Raw genomic sequence first — 27,315 nt, forward strand, 5'->3', positions numbered from 1 at the left:
GTTGGATGAGCAGGAATAAATAGAAAATGACAGTACACAATTACACAGTCTGAGTGAAAGCTAGGAAGTGTAGCCAAAAATGGTTCCTGAGCACATTCTGCCAGAGCAAATAGACAGTATAGAAGTGAACCAAACTTGTTTGAAAAGACTTATTGAGATATGATGAGCTAATATTTGAATGGGAAACTGTAGTGGCTTCATGGAGGGTTAAAGCTCCCCAACCTGCCCAAGGGGCCTGTATAACCTGTGTTATCTGTGTTGTTACTGTAAATAAGAGAAACTCCTTGGTGCATGCCAAAAGTTATCTAAACATTCAACAGTATTTATTGCATACCCGTTTTGCATACATCACCAGACAGGATACTGGAAAATTAATCACCATCAATTTTTATATGTTTAAAGATTTATATGCTTAAAGCTCTCCATTCATGAAATAATTTCCAGACACAGTTTGAAAAACAAGAAATTTAAAGGCTCATAAAAGCTATAGAAATTAAATCCCAGCTGGATTGCCATTTTCAGACTAATGCTTTTTGGCTATCTTATACCTCTGAGCTACTAAAATTTATATATGTCTATGAATTCTCTCAACAATTATTTCATTCAACTCAATAAAATTGAGTGTATTACATGTGAGACCCTGATGACTCACAAATGAATAATATCCTATCCTCCCGAAGCTTACAATCTAGTAAAAAGAGGAAGACCATCCAATAGTCACAATAAAGTGCTATAGTTGATATCATGTCTTATGTTCAGGGTACCATAGGAGATAAGGTTATAATGATTAATTCCCTCCAGTGGGATCAGTATCAGCTTCACAGAGGAGATAATGCTTGTGCTGGGGAATCAAAGAGCTTACGAGAGTAAAAGAGCAACATACATTAGGCAAACACAGTAGTTTGATAAGACTTAAGCTCACCTTAAGGTATATGTTAAAGAACAAGAGACATGGCAAGATATAGGGCTGAGAGGTAGGAAAAGGCCTATGTGTTAAGAATTTAGATTTTTCACACAGAGGAAACTATGAAAGGGGAGAAAAAACAGATTTTTGAACAGAAACTCTAGGATGTGTTTTAGATATGCATTAAAAAGAACAAACTTGGATGTTGGGAGGCCAGTTAGAGAACTACTGTAAGTGTGGAGAAGCGATGGGGGCCTGAACCATGCTGGGCAGCCCCGTGATGAAGACTGAGAGAAGAATGATGTTTGAGAGGAAAAATAGACAAAACAGCCCATCAGTTAGATGTGAGACATGAACAAAAGAAGGAATCTGACACCGAAGTTTATGGCTTGGGTAAGCAGTTGGATGGTGATGTCGTAGTGAAAAAAAGGGAACATCAGATGATTTAAGTTACAGACACGTTCAGTTTGCCATGTCCTCCAGGCATGTGGATTTTGAAGGATGGAGCTCGGGAGAGAGAATTGGAGTTATCAGTAGATAAGACACAAAGCGTGGAAGTGGATCAAATAGTCTGAACGAGAACACATAACATGAAGAGCAAGGCCCTAAGGAATCCCCGGTACTGCCCGAAGCTGAGAGGAGACAAGAAGTCATGGAGGAGACTAAAAAGAAAGACCAAGGAGGCTGGGGAAAGGTAAGAATCAGGAAACTATCAGAGGAGAGAAGTGGTTGGCCAATTCAGTTGCCATAGGGAGGAAAAGAAGAATGAGGACTGAAGGAGTTTGTTGGGTGAAGAAACCAAGATGAGCAATGTCTGTTGTCAGTGGTCAGAGAGGAAGAGGAGTTAAGGCCTTCATTCCAGTGGGAATGTGAGGAGCAGGAGACAGGAAAAGGAGAAAGGGCTGGAGAGTCTGACCATGTTTCCTGGTTCAAATCTGAACACACTCAAAGGCTCAGGAAAGGGAGCTCAATAAAGTGAAAACTGAGAATCCAGAGCCCAGTCCCAGAGGAGTCAGCAGTTGGTGGAAGAGCACAGCAGTACAGGTTAAACAGTACTTAATCAATGTAAACAGAAGGAGAAAAATCAGGAAATACATACAGAGAGTGCCCAAAAAATGTATACACATTTTAAGAAAGGAAAAACCTATATTAAAATTACGCTGATGGCAACCGCTTTGAGCACCTCTTATAATTGAAGAAGTCAAACATGACTTGTATTCATCTTTTGTTATCGGTATGGATTGAGTATTACAATTTTAATAGGTTTTTTTTTCCTTTCTTAAAATGTGTATACATTGTTTTGGCACCCTCTCTATACAAATTACCTGTAGGTGTGAGGGCTAGCAGTTGAGGGATTTTATACTTCAAGGATCAATATCTTTTCTGTGAAATAAGATCCAGGTGCACTGCCAACTTGCTCCCTCTATTTCATATACCTGAAGTGTGACAAGGACACTGGATATGGCAACATCCCACAGGTTTTGAATAGTATAAAAATAACCCAAGGATACCACATCACCCTCATGGTCTCTGATCACTAGAAATGTATTCCCCTATGCTCTGCAGCAAAATAATTATACAACCATAGTGACAATGATCATCTGCACAATTAGCCACGACATGCCATTGAAAGCTTTCTTGTGTCCCGCACAGAGAAATGGTCTAAATACATTTGTTTTCCCAAGGAGTAGGTTTGCCTCCTAAACTGAATGTCACTTATCTCTTTTCTTCCCATTTCTTGTAACATAAGGTTTATTTCAATGACTTTTCTTCTTCACCTAAAGCTGTAACACCTTTGGATCTCCTCTCTTTCGTCAGACGTATTGATATGCTGTTGACTCAGTCTGCCAGGTCATTAGCAATGATTTTTTTAAGAACAGTTAACACAAATTCTTGCAGTGACGCCTACTCTTCACTATTTCACTGCTCCAGAAGAAAATCATCCATCTTTGTAAACCTTTTCATCGATCATTGGTATTTGTGCTTTGTTCTTTCTGACAGTTTTTAGTCGATGTGCTGAGTTTTATACACACCAACTCAATACTACAAGTTAATTGTGATATATTGGAGACTACTTTCTCTGTTTACTTCCATGATACCAAACATTTTGTCTTGTAGGCATTTTAACAACTGGAGAATTTTAATGTAAAAATATTCTAAAGAAATGATGTTTCCTTTTGGTTAAAAGTTGAGGAGCATTTGGACTCCAGGTGGTCTCTGAATTTTTCAAAGCAATTCAAAGATAAGAAAGAGAGTATTAGTTTTGGACCTCTCTGACCTGTGGTATTTCGTCTGACTTTCTACACAGAGAAAAATTCTATGGCTCACAACTTTATCCATGATACTTCCAAGCACTAACCAGGCTGCAGCATATTTAGTAGGCAAAGTTCATTTGCAAGGAGACCAGAAATATATTTGATTCCAATCTAACCCACGCAGTTTTGCTACTTTATTTTACAAACTGATGGATGGGGAGAGGGTTGCATTATTTCAAAATTATTTAAATGTTTCTTAAAGAGTTTTAAAATTATTTAGCATTGTGATATGGGAATACAAAGTAGCATTGACTCGTCAGAAATTAATAAAAACCTGCTTTTAAGAATAAGACAATAGAGTCAAAATGGATTGTCTAAAAGTAAAATGCAATGTTAGAAAGACAATGCTGGCTGCTCTCTGGGAAGTTGCCCAGATTCGCCATTGAGCTAATCTCTGTGAGTGTTCATTATAAGAAGTGACAGATGTCTCTCTGGCCCAGTGTCAGGCTTTGTTTTATTCTTCGTTGACACAGCTTATATTACATCAAGTTTGTAAAATGAATACAAAAGCTATAACTTCTGTTTCTAATGACTTGCACACAATTTTCAAAGGAGTCATAGGGATGATGTAAGGATAGATGTTATGGAATGATGTAAGGAATGATGTTATGGTAAGGATACCATAACAGACATTTTGCTCAGTAAAAACATTGACTCAGCATAGTACAGTGGAAAGATCATAATCTTTGGAGCCGAGGAAGAGTTGGATCTAAATCTCAGCAACCTCAACTCTGCTACTTTCTAGCTTTATGACCTCAGGTAAGTTTTTTACCTTCTTAGAGTCTCTATTTCCTCATTGGCAAAATGAAGATATTTCGACTTACCTCACCAGGCAGCTATGAAAATTAAATAAGAACTGAAATCTAGAGCACCTTGTTCAAAGTCTGACAATATGGAGTGGATGCTCAATAAATGTTAATTTGTTCTCCCCATATTCCCAATAGCATAGCTCTCATCCTATAGATGCTAAATATCAAGCAACTGAATACATACATAAAGAATTTACATACATACATACATACATACATGCATACAGAAACACTACCAGATATATGATGCTAACTAGTTAACTCTTAGATGTAGTAAGTATTGAAACATATGGGGGGAAAAATGCTATCCCTGTGGTCTTCTTTGTTTTATAAATCATTCTACCAAGACTTATTGAACTGTAAAATAGCTAATAGACTGTATTTTTTAATTTCATTTATTTAATTTCAATTACAGTTGACAGTCAATATTATTTTATATTAGTTTCAGGTGTACAGCATTGTGGTTAAACATTTATATATTTATGAAGTGATACTCCCCGATTAGTCTACTACACACCTGGTACCATACATAATTATTACCATATTACTGACTATATTCCCTATGCTGAACTTTACATCTCCATGACTATTTCTTAACTAACAATGTGTAGTTCTTAATTCCCTCACCTTTTTGACCCAGCCCCTCAACCCTCTCCCATCCGGCAGCCATCAGTTTGTCTCTGTGTCTGTGAGTTTGTTTCTGTTTTGTTTGTTCATTTATTTTGTTTTTCAGATTCCACATGTAAGTTCATAGTATTTTCTTATAATCCTTTATATTTCCGTGTTGTCAATTGTCACTTCTCCTCTTTCCTTTCTGGTTTTATTTATTTGGGTCCTTTCTCCTTTGTTCTGAAGAGTCTGGTTAAAGGTTTATCAATTTTGTTTATCTTTTCAAAGAACCAGCTCTTGGTTTTATTGATATTTTGTTTTGTTTCTTTAGACTCTATTTCACTTATTTCCTCTCTGACCTTTATTATTTCCTTCCTTCTACTCACTTTAGGCTTTGTTTGCTATTCTTTTTCTAGTTCCTTTAGCTGTTAGATTATTTATTTGAGCTTTTTCTTGTTTCTCGAGGTAAGCCTGTATTGCTATGAATTTCCCTCTTAGGATTGCTTTCACTATGTCCCATAGATTTTGGGTCGTTGTGTTTACATTTTCATTTGTCTTAAGATATCTTTTGATTTACTAGCATGTTACTTAGCCTACATGTGTTTGTGTGTTTTTTGGGTTTATTTCTTGTAATTGATTTCTAGCTTCATACCATTGTGGTCAGAGATGATTCTTGAAATGATTTCAATCTTCTTAAATTTCTTGAGACTTGTTTTGTGGCCTAACCTGTGATCTACTTTGGAAAATGTTCCATCTGCCCTTGAAAAGAATGTATATTCTGCTGCTTTAGGTGAAGTACTCTAAAAATATCAATTAAGTCCATCTAGTCTAATGTGTCATTTAAGGCCACTGTTTCCTTGCTGATTTTCTGTCTGGAAGATCTATCCATCGATGTCAATGGGGTGTTAAAGTGCACTACTATGACTGTTTTACTTCCAGTCTCTCCCTTTATGTCAGTTAATATTTGCTTTATGTATTTAGATGCTCTTATGATGGGTGCATAACTGTTTACAAGTTGTGTCTTCTTGTTGGATTGATCCCTTTATCATTATGAAATGTCTTTTCTTTTTTTTTTGTCTCTTTATAGCCTTTGTTTTAAAGTCTATTTTGTTTGCATAAGTATTGCTCTATCCCAGCTTTTTTTTTTCATTTCCATTTGCATGAAATATCTTTTTCCATCCCTTACTTTCAGTCTCTGTGTTTCTTTCTAGCTGAAGTGGGTCTCTTGTAGACAGCATGTGTATAGGTCTTTTTTTCTTATCCATTTACCATGTACTCTATACAGTTCTCATCTCAGGACCTTGTTGCTACCATGTCTAATATGATAGGGTTCAAGTTTCGGTATACAAGGATAGATGTGAGAAAATAGCTTTTTGATGACTCGATTGTCTCTTCCAGAGTAATTGGACCAGGGATTCCAAACACATAGGACTTCTAAATTCTAGCCTATCTTCAGTGAACTCCGAGCTAACATATCCTGCTACAATCTCCTAGTAGAGGCACAAGGAAAAAGAAGAGAGGAGCATTACGTCTTTTACGCCACTGGTAAATACCTTTTGCTATCAGCATCTATTATTGGCTTTTTATACATATATAACCTCCACCACCCTAGTAAGAAACATTTAAATACTTTCAGCTGAAAGGATGGGAAGCTTTGTACTAGAGATACTATAAATTAGGATTGGAGAAGATAAGTGCACTGGTGCACTGGCTGAGCATTTTTGTCTCCATTATCCTTCACTCTAAACTCCATGTCTTAATAAGCAGAAGCAGAGACTCAGATCTTGACAGGGTTTCTGGACCCTGATTCATGCCAGTGAGCCAATGTATGTAACCAAGAGACATTCCAAAGGAGGGGCTTAAGGGAAAATCCAGAGTCAAGAATCAACCAGAAGCACAACCAAAGCATCAATCTAATGGGGCACAGAAAACAATGGAAATGGAATCCAGATACACTGGAGAGAGAAGTGGGTCTGGAACAGGAAGAAGTCACACTTGCTAGTTTGGTCACATGTTAGAATAGGGAGGGCATTGTGGTTAAGAGCACAAGCTTCAGAGTCGCAGGGTCCAAAACCCTCACCCACCATACTCTAGCTAGTTATTTAATCTTAATGAGTTTCAGTTTCCTAAAATGTAAAATTAGTATAATAATTGTTCCTACCTTATGATGGTCAATATGAGAATTAAATATATTTACAATGTTTAGCATAATGTCTGGCCCTTACTAAGTGCTCAGTAAATGTTAGCTAATATTATGTTTCACTAGAGCTCTTAATAGGACTTCTTGGGGGAATAAATAGGAATAAATTGCCCAAAGACAATCTGGGCTCTATCTTTAACATCAGTGACTTGAGGAAGAAGAAAAAAGAAGTCAGAGGTGCATAAGGAAGAAATAATTACAAATTGGGATGGAGGATCCAGAGGGGAGAAAAGGGACAGTCTCTTGTCTGCAAACATTGCCCCAAGGCACCATGTATTCAGGGTCCGGAAATCTTTCCTGGATCTGATTCACTGCTTCTGCTTATCCAAAAATGGAATTTAGACAGAGTATAATGGAACAAAATGCTCAGACAGTATGCTTATTTCCTCCTGTCCCAATTTATAGTGTCTCTAGTATAATACTTCCATTCCTTTCTGCTGAAACTATTTTAAATTTTTTTCTGAAGTCTTATTAGAGTGGTGGAGGCCGTAGATGTGTAAAATGTCAATATAGAATGCTTTTGGTGAAAGACATTAACCAGTAGAATGGATGACAGATATGTTCCTCTCATTTTTAGGAATGCCTGTGTGCCTCTAGGAGGAGACTGTGGCAGAATTTCTTAGCTTGGAGTTAACCCAGAAGGAAAGATACAAAGCAAGAGGGGAAAAATGAAAAAAGAGTGCTATGTAGAAAAGAAAAACATGAAGGAATGGAATTGACATAAAAATGTTTCAATATATTTATGGACAAAAGTGTTACTGTAATATATTTAAACCTGTTTAAACACAAGGAGGAAAGAGGAGGGGAAAATAACCAGAAAGATGTTTGCTTCTCATCTGGCAGATTGACTGTTGAAATCTAGTTTTTCAGCCTTCCCGTTCTTCATTCTAGCCTCCAAATGAGATAATAAAAGGTAGCAAAGATTCAAGTTGCCCTAAGAGTTCCCATGATCTAAAATTAAATACCAGTACATTCCAATGCTAAAATAATTAACCTAAAAGCTATTCCATTAAATTAATTGTTGTTTTACTAGCTTTCAAAGGTGGCTTTCTTCACATGTCTTCTCCTCCACGGTAACATATTCTCCTAAAATTAAAAACTGTTCAATGTCATCCTAAAACAAACAAATAAACAAACAAACAAAATCTCTGGGTATTAAAAGAGGATCTTGAATTATTGGATGAGCTATCTGAAGCAGTGAAGTGATGTTGAACTGGGGAGAATATTAGATTGTCAGGAAAAGTAAGGAATATGTTCTTTCTAGGAATGAAAAATATGGTAATTTGCTAGCTGAAGCAACCATCCCTCTAATCAGGTTGATTTGTTCTAGAACAAAAAATAGAATAATTTTTTTTTTTATTAAGTAACATGTTTCCTTCATTATCTTCTTCCTTTTCCTACCTTTATCCCTTGCCATGTCAACAGGAAACAAACACCAGAAATAATTACAGGATTAACCAGGAAGATATCACCCAAGGAAAATCATTTATATAAACAAGGAAGAAAATTCTGCCCAAATTCTAGCAAATCAAGGAATATTCTCAAGTCATTAAAAACCAATTTATATAACTTTACATGACTTCAGTAATTAATTCTTAATATTCTTGAGGAAACAAAGCCAGTATATACGTACATAGACTTCCTGCAAGGTAATCAACACCAAAGAAATCACTCATTCTACTTGTGTTTAACATAAGTATTTGAAAATGATGGTTTTTAGACCAGTGAGAAGCATAAAAGCAGTAATATATGCAAACTAGGAATCCAGAAAATATTACACAGCTGCCCAATATACCACAAGTATATCAAGGGGAAGAAATTAAAATATACTGAGGACTAATTATACACACGATTAAAACACTCAAAGAATGAAAACCATGTATTCCTATTCTCATTCCTGAGAACTGCGGTATCGCATAACATTAATAATACCATACCGTCCCTATTGTTTCTGGCTCATCTTCTCCTCCTTTTAAAAACGTTTTCTCATCCTCCTAAAGTTCCACTCATATGACTATGTATAATATATTTAGTTATTCTTTAATGCTATTACCTTGTAATAGGGTTAAATGTGTCAAAAAGTTTGTGAACATAACTGGATTTTTCTTGCATCCTTCATATTTTAAAAACACCAGTCAGGAAAATTGATATAACTTGTGGTCTATTGAGCAAAATCAGTAATCATTCCATGTAAGAAAGGAAAATGTTTCTCTACCAAATGAAGTAGTATCATTTAGAGAAGAAGAGAAACAAAAAAGGATGAAGGTAGAAACAATAAGCAGGTGAAATTTATTTCCACATTGATCTGGTTGACTGTGCCCGATGAGGTAGCAGGGATATTATTGCTCAAAATATCAGCTAATGATGTGGGCTCAATAGAACTCCAATGACAAGGAAAAAGTGTTAAATCTGAAACCTTATTATCCAAAAAAACAAAAACAACAAACAAACAAAAAGTGATTTATAAGTTACATGCAAAGCACAAATTGAATCTACAAGCCACATATATTTATTTATTTATTTATTTATTTATTTATTTATTTATTTATTTATTTATTTCTGGGCAGTTATACTTGATAGTTGTATGTGGCTTGTAGATATACGTATATATATACACAACTGTGGCACGTATAGATATACGTGTATATATATATATATATATATATATATATATATATATATACACAACGTTGGCATAGATCATGCACCTGTTTCCTATTATAGAAATTTACTCAATGGACTGATAATCAATTCCTCCAAGGTTTAAATGACAAAATTCCAAGTGTTTATTTCAGCAGGATGCTTTGCATGTTATTTGAAGGAAAAAGGAAATAAACCTAAAGCAATTGTCAAACCAAAAATCATGAATTTTCAATGTTGGGATTTCAGGAAGGAAATAGTCCCTGACAAGCTCAAATTACCCCACATAGAAACCTGTCTATTCAGCCCAAATCTATGAGTATATACAAAATCTATGCTGCAAAAATTCTATGTAGTAGTCCTTACAGTACAAAGATCAAAGCTTAAATGTCAATGTGTGCATATGTTATTACATACACACACAAACACACACACACACACACATTTGGCACTAGTACATGTATTCCAATTGGTCCTTCGATATGGTGAATTTCATATTTAGAAATCCCCAAATGTGTTTAGAATTGAGAATGTATTATTTATTACTTACCCTTAAATTCACTTAATGTGACTCTCCATTTATAAATTACTAGACTCTGATCTCATCAACTCACTGATTGTGATAGGCATACACAAATTTCACATAATTTTAAAGATTATAAAATTAATATATATTTCCTCCTCTGATTTCCATTGCCTGGATTCCTTACACTAAACTATGATGTTCTGTTGCACATATTGCATGCAGAATGGATGCAGAATATGCCACAAAGAATCTGCAATGCAGATAAGAGGGAAGCATTATCCTTAGTTTGCATATCACACCATACACAATAGCTGATTTGTCAAATATCAAACAATTTACATATTGTAGCCCTCCTTCCCTCCCTTTCTTGCACATTAGGTTTACGTTTTTTGTGGTTTTTTTTTGCAACTGAATTTTATGGAGAGGAAAATATGTTTTTAGCTAAACTGATGTAATTTGAAATTATGAGTATTAGATTTCTCCACATAACTTAAGAATATCGGAAAAGAAAAAAAAGTGCACCTTCAGGTTAGATTACAGAACGGATACGGAGTTTAAAAGACAAGCTCTGACTCAGAATTAAATTCAGCTTGCCAGTTCCTACAGTGAAAGTAAGACCACCTTCTCTCAGCAGCTCAAGTGGGGAGACATTGTTCTGTTCTCTCCAGGCTCTTTTGGACGCTGAGGCTGACGTGATTCCCCAGACGTGTGTCCTGCACAGAATTTAAACTACTTTTGTGAGTAACAGCAAAAGGAATTTATTGACTTCCTCTCAGACTAAAACAGAAGTGATCACTTGCATTAAATTACCCACTTGGATTTTTAGCTTATTAAAAATGGGGTGGGTTATGATTGATGTTGATTTTTATTCAATGGTCTCATCTCTTCTGATACTGTAAGATTTTAAAATGTTTATGCAAAGCTTTATTTGGACTACTTACACATTTGTGACTATTCTTTATTTGCCAAGTTGACAGTGCAAATCAAATTATTTGCAGAGGTAGGGAAATCTTTTCCACAAATCAGCCCCACAACAACAACAAACATTTATTTATTTCAGCTCTTGGAACAGCTACAAGCATATATAAGACACAGTTTCTGTTTTAAGAACCTTATAACACAGGAAGATAAAATATTTACAGGCACAAATAAACAATAAAGAGAGACAGTGATACAAGCGATGCCACAAAGCTAAAATCCTAGTGTAGAATCTGTCCTCATAGAAAAGAGATCTCATTACCTGGGTGACTTAACTATTTTTCTCTCTTTCAGTCTCGATCTGTAAAATACATAAATTGGTCTAGATTATCTCTAAATTCTCTTCCAATCTACAAATCTAAAAACTTAGTATCTACTCTTGTACCCTTACCCTTAAATGCCTTCATGTTACTTTGTGTCTTATCAGTGACAATCTAAGGCAAAGGGAAAGTCAGTGGCCTCCGAAAGGTATTTCCATTTATCAATTTTTTCTGTTCACTTTTTAACAGTTCATAGACCAAGAAAAAATGCCATCCATTTCTTCACACAACTATATACAAAAGGAGTGAACTATTAATAACCTACATACAAGTTATATGTGTTGTGGTCTGTCCACACATTTTTTAACGTAATTTTATTTGACGGGGATGTTGAGAGTCTAATTTTCAAACAAAAAACAAGTTTACATAGTTACAAACATTGGGGTTTCTTTCTTTCGCAGGCCCTATTCTCCATAAGTGCACCTAGCATGGTCTGAGTTCTCAAAAAATATGCAAAGGTATACCCCAGCCAAATAGTCAATTATTCTTTTAATTCCTGAGATGATTTTGACTGCAAATCACTACTTCCTCCTGCCCTGTGAGACTATCATGGTGGAAAAACATAGAAGAACCCTTCAAACTCGCTCACCACTCTGTCTAAAAGCCATAAGTAGCCAACACCTTGATTTCCATCTCCTGGTCTCCCCTAACCTGATATCTATTGGCCAGAGAAAACTAAAAGGGGCTACCCAAGTAGAAATTATTCCAATTCAAACTGTACTTCTCCAAGTCTTACAGCCCCAAACATCAGAACAGAGGGCACATGGGAACCAAAAAACAGAGCATTACCATAAATCCCTTCACTTCTTCCACTAATAGATCTCTCCTCCAGCTTGTGGCATTATTTCAAACTGTTCCATTATGGGTCTTAAATTATGTTAGGGCCTTTCCATCAACAAGTTGAGAAGAAGGGAGGAGGGAAACCAACCAAATGTCACAACTAGTAAATGGCATTACGAACTAGAATCCACATCTCATGGCTCCCAGTTTACTGTTTTTTCTTCTCACATTTTGCTATCACCTATACTTAAAAGGCACTCTTCCCTAAAATTTTTAATATTACATAAAATAAGAATTAGTTCTCTTTTCCTAAACTGTTACTTTAAATAATACACAGATTTTCCTAGGCATTAGCACATTTGACTTTTAAACAACATACACTGTCATAGATTATACATCAAAAGTCCCAGACTGTTCTAATAAGCTTCAAACTTACATTCAACTGATACACTTTTCAAGATTTTACATCATAGTATGGCCTGCCAGCCAACAAGTTTTGCTGCTACCAAAAAAAAATTGGAAATCCTTTCTCCATTTTACTCTTGCTATTTTTTTAAAAAAAATGTAGATATTAGTCCTAAGTATAAAATCGTAAATATGATACAATTGAAATAATAACAGTACTCCTTTGGCATGCCTAAAACGGCTAACCATTCATCTGAATAGGATGCTCACTGTATTTAAGTTGCAAGTACTTAAATTGACTACCGTGTTTCCCCAAAAGTAAGACCTAGCCTGACAATCAGCTCTAATGCATTTTTTAGAGCAAACATTAATATAAGACCTGATATTATATTTATATTATATTATATTATATTATATTATATTATATTATATTATATTATATTATATTATGTTATATTATATTATATTATTAAAGACCCAGTCTTATATTATAGCAAAATAAGACCGGGTTTTACATTAATGTTTGTTCCAAAAGATGCATTAGAGCTGATTGTCTGGCTATGTCTTATTTTCGGGGAAACACGGTATGTGTTTAAGTTGTGAAGAAAAAGAACATTAAAGACCAGGTATAAAATGTTATTCTAGAATACATATGAAATGTTAGAGACACACCATCCTCTAAAACAGGAGCTTTGTAATAACATTTTATAACAATAATAATATAATTGCTTTATCATAATATTCTGTTTTCTGGGAACCAAACATCTCATAATATTAAGGTTTGTTCAACTGTCACACAATTAACTTTAGTACAAGTAGGAAAAAACAGATAGCAAAATATTGTGATGAAGTGTTTCCCGAACATACCAATACTAAAATTTTGTACAAATACATAGGATATTCTCTGGAAAAGTCTCATTCCACTGATTTGAGAAGGGAAATGAGGAGTCTGAATATTTTTAAAATGCCTCCATTAATAAGATGCCTCCATTAATAAGATAATTCTTATTATCTGGCAAGCTTAGAGAATATTATTATAATGCATTGCAAGGCAAATGCTGAAAATTTTAGATTATATTTACCAAGCTGCCCATCAGTCAATATACATTTCATTTGAAGGAGCTTGAAATAAAGCTATTAATACTAAAAATATTTCACTCATCTATAGCATGAACATCAGAAATTCATTTATTTTTATTTTAAGCACTTTTGACTCTTTGAGGGTACTCTTCTAAATGGTAAATTCTCTGGAAATTCTACCAGTCAGTATTTTTGAAGAATTAGATAGTAGTCTTCTAAGAGCAAAGACAAATAGGAAAACAATAGGTGTTGTCAACCAGTGGGTGAAAGGACACTGTTAAAACACTTGCAAGGGGGATTGACTCAGTTTCCCACTGAGATTAATTTTTTAAAGCAAAAAGAAAGTCTGGTGCCACAGATTTAAATGAGCACAAATTTATATATGACTCATGCTAGAATGGGCTGTGTATCCTGAGTGTCACCCCAAAGGTCAGTGAGAATTTAACTAACCTTCTTTAATGACATTATGTTAACACACCTTAGAAATAGTAACTCCCTCCCCAAAATGACCCATATATATCTAAAGTAATCCACTGGCCCATTTCCTATATTTGTCCCTCTTTATGATTTTTGAAGATTTAAATATTTACAACTTCAAAAGTCATAAGGCTGGTACCCATGACCCCTTTGCAATTCTGTGTACTCACATAAGACGGTAGCGATGACTCAGAAAGTACTTCAAGATCAGTTAAGCACCTCCTCTCATCATAATAACTTTGTAAATAAGGAGGATGTACCCCAATCATATACATTTGTCACCAGAGTTGAGGTATAAAAATTTACTCCAAGATATAAGGTAGGACTATATAGCATAAAAGCATTGAAATTAATAAAAACATAGATGTGACCTATAGCGTCTTTAACAGTAAACTCTTACTACGCAAAGCTAAGTGACTGACAGGACTGCAGGACCACCATTGATCCACCAAGCCAATCTTCTTCAGTCTCTGGCCTAATGCCTCATTATAGCATGAATTGCCCCCCAAATTATACTAACGGGTTCAACAATTGGAACTTTTAAAAAGTGAGAGGTTGGCGACTAATGCCTTATAGATTCCTTAGTAGAAAGGGATGCTCATATGATTAACCCTTTTCTTACTACTCCTGTCTCCAAGTTAGATAGGATGCAGCCTTCGCAAATGGGAGATAGACGGGGGGAAATGGGACAAGTGGGAGAGGCACTATGAACGATGTATTGTGCCATTCACCCTTCTTTCCGTTCATCTGAAGTACTCTTCAATCCATAGATGGTTTGGGGGAATGATCTTATCTTTCTCAATAGTGCCAACCCAGCAACCTGAACAGTTCACCAATACTACTTTTGAGTATGTGTGAGGTAGGAAGCCCATCCCTTCCCGACAGACCTACTAGGAATTTATAGGGAATGAAAGAATGTTGCAAATGACCTTCACTATAATGCTAAATCTACCATATATGCAAGCCCCATCCTTTGTAAGATAACTCATCTCTAAAAACATTACCACCACAAAAATTTTTTTAATCTTAATTTAAAAATGAAACATAGTTGACTTGGTTATAAAGGGTTCAATTAATCAGGGCATCATAGTTTTTATTTCATCAAATAGAAGCATTGAAAGTAGAAGGGAAAGTTAGGTTTTGGAGCCAACTAGTCCCGGGTCCAAATTCTAGTTTCACCACTTGCTACCTGGGCATCTTTGAGATAAGCTCTTTAAGTCTCAACTTTCCACATAAAATGTGGCACACCACATGGAACATAAATTTGCTCTTTTCCTTTCCACATGTGTCACCATTCGTACAGGTATTAGACCTGCGAGTAATTTCCCGTAGATGTATCATGTTCTTGGAAAAAAACTAATAAAGCATAAAGATTGTGGGGAGAGAGCAGTGGCATTACTAGACACAGAAAGCAAGGATGGACCGAGATACATAATAGAAACATTCACAGTTCTCATTTCAAATGGATAATTAAAAAAACAAAAAGGTAGCTATTATTTTGACTAAAAGGATTAAGAAAAACAAAAAGAAACCTGCAAAGATGAAAAAGAAACAGTGCTGTGAGCAGGCAAAAATGTTACAGAAAATTTTCTGAGCCATAAAAATTTAACAGTACAAAATTTAATCAATGCACACAATATTTTGAAGGCAGGCAATGCTTCTGAAAAGATAGATGAAATATCACTTACCATGGGCTTTGTTCTTTGTAAGAATTTGCTGTATTTTTACGGGAATGGGGCTTGGGAATTTCACACCTCAGAGCTAACACTGGGCAGAGAAAGAAAGATGTATCTCAAAGGTTCTTTAAAGTCATAAAGATATCAGGGATATCTTAAATTTCTCCAACAACCTTCATATCCCTAATGATAAACTGCTATTGTAAATTGCTGTCCTATAATCCATCATGAATATGGATTTAGTTATTGACAGGGGATTCTGTGAAAGGAGAAATATTTTCAGGTTTTATTTACACTGACAATAATATGTTTTCTCATGAGTACACTACTATACTCTCGCCTCATCTCTTAAATTCTACTGCCACATATATATGTAGTATATTGTTGAGATGGGAATAGAAGAATGCTTGTAAAATACTGGAAAGAGTAATGTCATGTTTTCACATCCTCTGAGAAAATAAAAAGTTAGCCAACTTACAGCCTAAAATAAATACTGTCTCCCATGCATGGAGCTGATATCATGTAAGAGTTGATTATCTGAGCCTTAATGTTTGTCATGAAATAAGGTGGGTGTACAACTTCTAATTCAAGATAAAATATGTTAGACCATTTTATATGTGTAAGGAACTAAAATATTTATTCTAAAATCTCCAGATTAAGAAAAAATCCTTAGTTTAAATCAAGTTTAAAATGTTCAAGGAAAAACAACATTCATATTAGGAATAATACATTCACCTGGAGAATGGCTGAACTGTAAATTTGTCAGTTCTCTTTTTAACGAAAGATGAGTAAGTGTTTCATTTCAACAGCAGGTAAAATGAAAAATTGCCTTAAAAAGAGGTCAACATTTTGGAAAGAAAAATCACCCTGCAAAGTCAAGCTTTGTAAAACATTTTATCATGACTATAAATTTTTTTCCACACTAAATTTTCTGGTAATGGGAAGAAAAGTTGTTCCAACATATGAAAATAGCAGTACTTCAACATATTATTAACAGTTGTCAAACTCCGTAAACTCAATGTTCCTTAACAAAATCAAAATGTTTTATTAACTTTTTAAGTGAGTAACTTACTTACTTACTTACTTAAAGTTACTTTAAATAAGTAAGTTACTTAGCTTACTTTCCTGTCAGTTCATTTTATTTATTATCTTAATCTGATAATCAATAAAATTATGAGAACAATTATGTAACTTACATGTATGACCTCAAAAAATATTAGTTCCTTGAGTTTAGCAACAAGAGTTTACTTTTTTAAAAAAATATCTCAAAATTAATTATTTCCAACATGAGCCCTAAAGATAAAGCTACATTTTATAACATTACTAAATATGCATGCCTCTTTTTATACACGATTATCTTATTGATCTAGCCTCAGGGTATGGGTGTAGACTTGTGCTACCACTTCCGTGTTCCATCAACTGGGCCCTTTGGGAGTGTGATTGGTACTTCTCCTGTTGTGGGGTACTAGAGAGCTTGGAGATCCACTAGGACCTGGTTAAGGGAAATATGTTAGAAATATCTTTTTTGGGTAGGAGGCTATATTTCTGTGGTTTGCAGTTAAGTCTGTGTATAGTTAGTCAATACTAGTCTTTCCAGTGTAGGAATGGGATCCAGCAGTACTCCCACCATCCACTTTTGTAACTAATTCTGTGTTCACAATGTTGTATTCTTTTTTTAATGACGATTTACCCAGATTTACCCACTTTGGGCCCCATGAGACCAAGAAGTCCTGACCTGTATCTCTGAACACTGTATCTCTTAAACATTTCTATATCAATAGGTTTGAATGACATCAAAGGACATTCACTAACCTCTACAACATTCACAATACTAAGGATGACAGTAAGGCGATTCCAAATTAAGTAGTGACAGAAAATTAAATGGAAAAAGAACATTCCTTCACCCTCAAAGTAGCAATAATAATAAACAATAGCTTTCAGTCAATATGATTTTCAAAAACTACACCTAACCGATCAGTGAATAAGTAAATAAACAATATACAATTTGTTTAACAAATACACTTTCCACATAGTTGGATAATAGAGCTCTGTCTGAATTTTATTCATAAAGCCTTAACATTCAAAAGATCTAGGTACTTCTAAAGAAACTACCTGCCTCCAGACCGTAGTAGATAAAGCACATGAAATAAACATAGATAGTGTTTCACTTGATGGTGAAAGATATCCTAATATTTGGACCTAGAATGAGTCATCCAGTCAAGAGAATACTTTGCACTGAAGCTGTCCCCCATTCTCACTTATTGATTCTGCCTTATTCAACCCCATAGTGACTGAATATGCAAACTACATTTTCCTTCTGTGCACTTAGTTGATATTAAAATGTTACAAGATTATCCTTAGCTATATGTTTATGAAACTATTTTTCTCCATAAGCAAATATACAGCTATTTGAAGTCAATAAACACACACACATACACACACACAATGACTCCAGTCTAAATAATCTGGAAGTTAGCTAAATCCTAGCTAAATAACCAGTAATTACAAACGGAGTATATTTAGCATAGTGAGATCAAATGGAACTAGGTCCACATCGCAGCTGTACCCCCTCTAGTTTCATGACACCATACACTTAACTTCTCTCTGCCTCAGGTTTTCCATCTTGATAACAGGTTTAATAAAACCCATCTCCCTGGGTTGCTGTAGCATTGAATATGAGGATGTACGTAAGGTTTCCAGCACACATAATAAGCATCATCCATTATTTTTACCAATTATAAATGCTTTCTACATTTCAAAAGATAACAATAATATGATTAGCCCAATTAGCATCGCTATTGGTATTTCTACTATTATCAAAATAAGCATTAGCATTAACAATGACAATAACAATAATAACTGTAACTGCTGGACTATATAGTGGAAATAGATCATGCTTAAGGTAGCAAATTCAAACATTTTCTATAAGAGATAACTAAAATATGAATAAAATTGCCACAGCATGATGAAACATAAGGCAAAGCATGTCATTTACTTGTCTAATCTGGATCACCTCAGGAAGGTACATGGGAGGTTATACCAATATGAAATGAAAAAGAAAGGCTCGTGCGATGGCCTAGGAGAAAATGGATTTCCTCATGCTCCCTGGTGCACAAGAGTGGAAACTGACTGAGAGTGATTATCTTTATTCTTTCTTGACAGCTTAATTAAGTTCTGTAATTAGTCACAGTAACTAAGCACTGCATTATCAACCCTGCTTCCTGCTAGACTGACTTCTCTCGTCTGATAACTGGTTAGAAAAGTTTGCAGATCTTAAAACATTGTCTTTGAATTGCAAAGAATTTTAACCCAGAAACACGAGTTTGGCTTACTTCAAGAAGCGCCATCTATAAAGTTTTAAGGTGACTGTACTTCTCATCATAGTCTACAACCATCCCCTGTCTGAGCTTCTGCTTCTTTTTCTCTCCCATCCTTTGGGTGTCTCACTCTTCTCCCAGCTGTTAGTCATCTCCGTCTCTTCTGCTATCCCTTGAGGAAAGTAACCACCAAATATACAAGTCAAGATGTTGGAGTTCATATTTACCTCATTAAACAGGTCTTAAAAAGAGGATTCAGAGAGGACAATGCTTATCTCAAATGAATCATTTCCTCACTGCAGAATTATAGGTCATCAGAGGGCAGGAATGATAAGTGACCATCCAACACTCCACATCACATACAAACCCAGGAACTATGATGTACATAAATCCTTGTTATATCCTTCCAGTTAATCTTTTCTCATGAGCCAAAACTGCTTAGCTATTATATCCGGTGTGGTAACGTATTATGTGCCTCTAATTATAGGTTTTTATAATCTTAGGAAGTTATTTGTGATTAGCTTTCTAGTTGTAGCTCTCATAAAACACCCCCAGCCACTACACTGCAACAATTTACAAAGGTTCCTAGGATTAAGAAGATACCACATTTAATTATTATCTGTTGCATCATTTTCACTACAAAAGTTTGTTCTAGGTTTTTGTCAGATATCATATTTTTTCTTTATCTGTTACATTGGTATTACCATAAAATTTTATAATTTTTTCTTTCTTTTTAAAAATCCAACCACAGGCACTATAGCTGGCACCAAGTCACTACATTCAAACGACAGCTATGAATAATCAGTAAACAACATTTGAAGTAGTTTTCAAAAAATACATTTGGCCCCGTCTCCACTGTATTCAGAACTTAATAATTGGCTAATGTGTTCTCTGAACTAAACTCCTTACAGGTATTATCTTCCTCCTCCACCACAGGGCTCCATTTTTTTCTGCATGCGGAGCATAGGGAATACATTCTCTAAGTTTAGATAGTTTGTTGATGTACAAGCATGAAGGGAGACTATTGTATTTTTGCAAGTAGTACAAGCTTGCCCAACTAATGCTCCTATTTCGTTTTTTTCAAGTCACCTATTGTGTATCTGAGGAATCATGACTAGAGAGGCAATGTTGCTTCACAGAGTGTCTACAAACCAGAAAACTAGAGCTGACCTCTAATGATTCTTATACACATGAACAGTTTCCATGCCCGTGAAATGGAGATAGTAATACCAGGCCCACTTATCCCCTAGGGCTGTGTCAGACTATAAACCATAACTCTTTATAGAAAAACAAGGAATCATTTTTATCATGATTGAAATGTATGCTCATCTTCCTTCAGTCTTTAACTTCTGCTAATGCTGCCATCTGAAAGGAGGGCACTTGCCATGAAGGACGGATAAATATCATCAACATATACAAATAAGTCTTGAGAATCTAATCCTTTGGTCATAATTACCTTGGTCTCCAGTCACTCTAATTTAAGAATTCTAGTGATGAGACAATAAAACTTACACTTTTAAAATGCTGGGAAGAAATTCACTCTGCCTTCAAGTTGTTTACGATGTTATAAGATAAATGAACCAGATCACCATTTTACAAGAAGAACATGAAATCTTTATTATTAATGATCAAAATGAAATGACATGATGTTCAAGAGTGAGAAAAGCTTTAAAAATGGTAGTGACTGCTATTTCAACAGAGCAATAATGTTTTAGGACCGATCAGGTTTAAGAAAATGGAAAGTAAAAAAAAGAATTGAGAAATAATTAATTGCAAAAAACAGAAGGGATATTTGAGCCTAGGCAGATTGTAAGAGAAGCTTGACGGCAAGAATGAATTTAGACCAAAGGTAATGTGCAAGTGGGCCTTTGGAAGGAAGGAATGCTTTAAAAAGAATGATATATGGTCAAAGAAAGATTATATTTGGTGCCATTTGGATTTTTGGCACCAAAATTTAAAGGATTTTTAAATGACTTTGTTTTGTTTTTTTTTTAAGATGGGCTAGTCAGACTGCTCTGTCCTGAAGAAAGTAAACATGCCATCTGATGGTCAGGTAACAGTTCCTCTGAACCTCCACATTTGTCTTCAAAGCTAAGGAATAAAAATGGGGGGAAAAAAACTAAAAGCACAGAGGAACTTTTCAGTTTAATTTATATAAATTTACTCAAAATTAAGGAGCTATGACTTTGCATTTATACTAATACATATTTGCATATACTATAGCAATAAGTGTCCTTATCAGTCACTTTGTAATTAAGATATGCAAATATTCTAAGTACCATAAAGGGACACTGAAAAATAGAAGATGCTGTTTCTGTTTCCTAAGATTTTACAATTTTGTTGGGGTAGATAAAATTAGCACTAATAAAAAATTTTTAAAAAGTTCTGTAATTTTACACAATCAATTGCCAAGTATTAAAAAAAGACAAACAGAACACATGCATTTCCATGTGCAAATATTTTCTAGTATTAAAGCACTCTTATGACATTTTAATTTATGCTCAAGTATGTGTAAGTGAAAGGAAAAGTTTCCTAACATGGCACAATAGCCATGCTCACAAATATTCTATTTGGACTTGTACATTCCCCAGTGCCCTTCCAGGTATGCAGCACCAGGTAGCCAACAGGCTGCCAGTGGAAGTGATTTGTGTCACTTCTAAATTAAGCCCATGTGCACTTGACCCGTTTCTCTTCCCCTGACAAGGGCACCAGTCTCTCTTCCTCTGCCATGGCTAGTTTGGGGAGTGCAGCCATCACTCCAGATGATGTAGGTGGAAAATTGTAGACTCTCTATCAGCCTGGGTTCCTGAGTGATTGTGGAATAGAACCCTTCCTCACAATTAGGTTCTCGAGTCCAAATGGAATATATATAATATGAACAGAAAATAAACTTAATTTGCTTTTTTGAATTTTTATTCTTTCATAGTGCAATATATCATAGCCTGTCATGATTAGTATAATGAACTAAAGCCATGCAAATGAAGAAAAAAGTCACCCTGAAGTGACCTGTTAACATAACCTCAACGATTCATTTAAATCTTTGAATCAAATCAAATCAATGAATCAAATAAAATGAAATTTTATTTGAATCTACCTGAATCAAAAGCATATTAATTCTCTTAAGTCAGTGAAAAACTAAGCCTGAGAAGTGAATGGTCTGGGGGAAAGCAGGAGAGTGATAAATAAGACAATACTTTAAGACAGTTATCACCTTGTCTTCTCTATGGCATGTGGCATATTAATTTCTACAAAGACTCAGAGAAGCTGAGCCAGAAAAGAAGCCTTTGACCTTTAGCCTCTCTAGGTGCTAATCACACTTCCTTGGCCCCTCTGAGAAGAGCAATCATATCAGCTACGTTCCGCTACATCAGTATTGCATCTGTGTGATGACACCACGAGTTAAAAAACAGAAAAGTTTGATTTGTCAGCAAGTTAATATCCACATGTGTTATCAAAGTTCCTTTACTGTTAATGCTTCGTGTCCTGGGTTTTTATGTTTTCTCTCTCATGCATCTCCCCAAACTGTTGAGCTCTTAGTACCCATCTCTTTTCTGCACTGTCCCTAAAAATAGAGCCTGCACTAGCTTAGCCCCTAAATTGGCTTGTCGAAAAGATGAATACAGGGGCTTGAAATCAGGAAAACTACCAATGTTTAAAATAGTAATGTTTCAGCAAAAAAGACAAGGAAATTTCAATAGAAGTAGTTCCTTTTACTTACCTTCACATCTGATCAACATAAAAGAGCTAATACGGGAGAAACGGTATCTAAGAGGTTGTGTGTGCATGTTCCAATATGTCTTTGTTTCTAGGACTTTTGATGTGTTCTTGCTTAAATTTTCATTATAAATGACAACTTCATTTCAAAACAGATTCCGCTTTAGCTGATAAGCAGATGAAAGAGAGAATATTTAAGATTACTGATAAGGATCACTCATTGGGCAATGATATTCTAGATTCACACAGAGTCTTAAAGAATTGATACATAGTCTTAGGAAAAAATATAAGAAAGCTAATTATTGTAGGAAAAAAAATCTTAGGAAATATCAACCCACACATTTTTTTACCTACTTCTTCAAAATCAGAGTCTAATCCTTAAAGAGAATAATAGAGAAATGATGGAAAGGGAAGGGAATAATGTGTTTGAGAATCAACTAGTGGAAACCACTTTTACATATATTGTCTGATTCGATAGAATAACAAAGTTTGATAGGTGGATTATCATTATCCCCATTTTATAGATAAGAAGTCAAAGCCTACAGAGGGTAACCTATTTAAAGTTGAACAAGTAGTAAACTTAACTCAGTCTGATACAAAGCCCATGTTCTTTACCATAACTTATAGTACATCAGCTCCTATAAGAAAAATAATTTACTGAGAATTCCTTGCCTTCTACACACAATAGCAGCACTGTTTCTCAAAGAAATAATCTACGCAGGTTTTTAATTAGCAACACTAAATATCAGTGATAAAATGACATGTTTTAGCATTATCTCATAAGTACACAGATAATTAACTTTAAAAAAACAAATACATCTTGCTTTGGTATTTTTCTAGCCATTATTTCTGCTTGCAAAGTGTATGTGTGGTGTGTGTGTGTGTGTGTGTGTGTGTGTGTACTCACATGAGCACACATGCACACACACAGATATAGAACATTAAGGCAGGCAAACTGAGAACAACGAATGTAGATAGATAGATAGATAGATAGATAGATAGATAGATAGATAGATAGATAGATATAGATGATATAGATATAGATATAGATATAGACATAGATATAGATATAGATATAGATATAGATATAGATATATATGGAGAGAGAGAGAGAGAGAGAGAGAGATTTAGATGAACTCAATAGAATGCCAACATTCTGAATTACTTTTTATCAATTCAGGGTTATCTCTGCCCTTTTCAACAATTTCCCCTGCATTGCCTAGAAAGCATACTTCCAGTATTTCTTACCACCAGGGTTCCCGATTAGATTTTGCTAATGAAGTGCATTTGCAAGAGATTTGGAAGTCAGAGAAGGAAAAATCATCATTCCTCTCCAACGTCACAGGCAGGCAGGTGTCAGACGTGAATTTTGTGTGGGCTTCAGACATTCTGAAATTACCTACTAAAGTGCCCTGGTAGCCAAGATCAGCAGCACTTCCCTACATTTTTCCAGCTTTCTAGTCTACTGAGAGCTAATGGGGCATTTTCTGCGATTGTTGTCTCCTAGGCTTTTCAATGGTATGTAAGCACCTAATTTCCTGAAAGTTAATTTCTTCTGGCTTGAAATTTCAAGAGTGGTTCCTATTTTCCTAACCAAACCCTGACCAATGTAATATATCCAATAAGAACTCATTATCAGACTATCAGGAAGACTTACTTTAACAAAGGCTTATATGGAAGGCAGTTACAAAGTGTGGATGCTTGAGAGAGCCATATAGCAGTAAATAGTAAAGAGTGCTTCATAATAATTCTAATGCAAAATATAAGTCCAATTTTTTGGAAGATGTGTTAGTCCCACCTACATTAAATGTTACATTAAATGATTTGGAGCCATAAAAATAATCTGATACAGGACAAATCTGAAAATCTAACTAGATAAAGCAGCATATGATAAATATTTATGGTTTGGAAAAGTTAGGGATCTCAGTCAAGGAGTTAGATTCATTAAAGGAAAGGGTAGAGTACTCCAGGTGGCATCATTGAAGGGATTGTGACTCAGGAATATCTGCGTTAATTTTAGATAATGCATAAGACATGTCTTCACCCATTGACCAGGGCTCTTTTAAGAATAAAATTCAGGCATCTGATATGTACAAAATCACGCATGTAGTTGACATGAGCCAAGTGACATTGACCTGTGTTATATACAAAAACGTTTATAGTCTGTGTCACTCAGAATTTCTATTAGAAGGCTGCTTGGGCTAGAAGATCTCTAAGGTGTTGAATTCCACAATTTCTTTAAAAAGATAGAAAGTTCTAATAATCAATCCAATATCCTGGGCTCTTCTAAAAGGAAATTAACCTGATGATACATCAATGTGCCCTTTTATACTCTGTACACATACACACACACACACACACACACACACCAAAAATAACACATCCTAGATGGAACTCAAGAGTCATTTCCTGCTATGAATGTATGCATTAGCAAAATCACATACAATATACCTGATATTTTAACCTTTCATTTAATAGTTCATTTATCTGTTTTTAGCCTTTGAGTCATCTTCTCAAACCTGTTAACCAATCAACCTGTTTTTTTTATGATTATGGATAAAGACTTCTCTTTTATATCATTCTGACATGTGAATTGTTTAAATTCCATTGCATTATAATTGTGTCCTGTAATCTCTGAAGTCTTGGGTTGCTGGATCTGCCTTGTGTCCAAAGCTACACTATGTGTTACCATTCTGGTTATGTTTAATTTCATTTTCTACAGTAATTTTTCCTTTAAACTCCATAAATAAATATGCAGAGCATATTTATTGCTAATACTAATGTAAAGAAAATTATTAACTCTGGGAATTTTTATGAACTTAAGAGGTACAGAATAAATTATCTTTAAAAGAATTGAAGGAAGTTTAAGTTTTCATCATTTATAGACCCTCAATTATTAGTCAGCACATTTGTATACAATTAAATACGTATACAAGCTTTACTGATAGTGATTCTCTATAACATTCATAATTAGAACCAAGTAATTTGGACTTGCTCTGCTTACTTACCAGTTTGAGTTCTAATATCTGTCCATGTTAATAAGGTTATTTATAGAACAAACAGGAAATGTGTTCCTAACATTTTGCTATCTAAGCTATGTGGTGAATTCCATTAAGATGAGTTGTGTTTGAGATACTTGTTAGAATCTATGTGTATAATCTTAAATTAGGTATGGAAGATAATAGTAATTCCACTCTCACTTTGATTGCATACACATAAGATGTGATGACTTCTTTTACATCAGAGGGCAGGTCAAATTCTCTGGAAAATTCAGACATATTCACATGTAACTTTCAGCTAGATCTGAAAGTTATGTGAGGCAGGAAGGACTTTCAATAAAAAAGGAGTGTAACGCATAGACCCTCCTTGGAGTTGTAGAAAAGCCATATAATTTCCTCAGTCTTCATATATCACCAGCACCTACACAGCAACTATCATAAACCAGAAGAGGATGTATGACATCCAAAAAGCAGAGCAATGCCCATGAACCCATGACACAACGTAGAAGTTTCAAGGCACTACTATCCCCTCTCATATTTTTGTTTTGTTTTGTTTTTTGTTTTTTAGTTCCCTAACAGGAAAAGGCATTGGAGGCCTATCAGGAGACACAGTTTCCAATTCCAGGTTGAACACATACCTGCTCTATGGCCTTGGGCAACTAATTTGACCTCTATAAATCTGTTTTATCATCTGAAAGGCGAGACTAGAGTTGTGATAAGAATAAAAAGATATAAAAATGAGGGGGCTATAAATAATAAAGCTATATATAAGGGTGTTGATTATTTTCTCAACCATTTATAGGTATAGGTTATTCCAATCCTGTGGCAGAAAAAAAGAAAATGAATATTGAAAGGTAATATGGTAGAAACTAGCTAGTGCTTTACCAAATCTCTTTCATCTTCTTCCTGAGCTCACAGAAGTCTACATTTCTCAGCTCTCTTCCAGTTAGAAAGGGCTACATGACTGGATTCTAACCAATGGAACATGAAGAGATACTTCCAGTCTTGGCCCATAAAAATTTCCCATGCTAAGTCCTCCATGCCGTTTCCCCATCCAGGTGCTAAATGCAGAGTATTCCAGGTCCTAGAAGAATGCTGAGCCAAAGAGGAAAAAGGCATATCTCTGAACGACCAAGTGGAAAGCCTCTTACTATCCAGGGACAGTAATTTTGGATTTCACATGTATAACTTATATTATATCATTCAGTAGTACCTTAAGTAATACAGGGATATAGAAAATAAGTGTCAGAAAGAATAAGATCTGAGGATCTAATGTACAGCATGGTGATTAGAGTTAATAGCACAATCCTATACATAAAATTTACTAAGAGTAGATCTCAAGTGTTTTCACCATGTAAAGGGGGGGATACTATGTGAGGTGGTGGATGTGTTCATCACACCTCAATGTGTCAATCCTACCTTAATAAAGCTGGGGGTGGGGGAAACAACCACTGCCCTGGAGCAGGCTGCCTACTAAAAATAAATGCCATCAAGAATAAAAGACGTCAACTATATTGCTATGTTTACAAAATAAATATAACATAAACCAGCCATTAAAGAAGCCAA

At 35.0% G+C, this 27,315-nt stretch overlaps 2 protein-coding genes across 5 annotated transcripts in view; one reads left to right on the top strand and one right to left on the bottom strand.

The window, feature by feature from the left end:
• Positions 1 to 27,315, bottom strand: part of CTNNA3 (catenin alpha 3) — a 1,431,866-nt gene that overhangs the window by 961,561 nt on the left and 442,990 nt on the right. The gene's annotated exons all lie outside the window — the stretch shown is intronic.
• Positions 1 to 27,315, top strand: part of LRRTM3 (leucine rich repeat transmembrane neuronal 3) — a 163,513-nt gene that overhangs the window by 104,535 nt on the left and 31,663 nt on the right. Inside the window, exon 3 of one of the 2 annotated variants that reach the window (XM_033130600.1) lies at positions 10,672 to 10,740. The exons of the other annotated variant lie outside the window; for it this stretch is intronic. Coding sequence (XP_032986491.1) covers positions 10,672 to 10,731 — 60 coding nt within the window. The 3' untranslated portion in view covers positions 10,732 to 10,740. Of the gene's footprint in view, positions 1 to 10,671; positions 10,741 to 27,315 lie in introns of those variants that run through there. 2 annotated transcript variants of the gene reach the window in all.

This window comes from Rhinolophus ferrumequinum, chromosome 16 (genome assembly GCF_004115265.2).
Source record: "Rhinolophus ferrumequinum isolate MPI-CBG mRhiFer1 chromosome 16, mRhiFer1_v1.p, whole genome shotgun sequence".
Taxonomy (NCBI): domain Eukaryota; kingdom Metazoa; phylum Chordata; class Mammalia; order Chiroptera; family Rhinolophidae; genus Rhinolophus; species Rhinolophus ferrumequinum.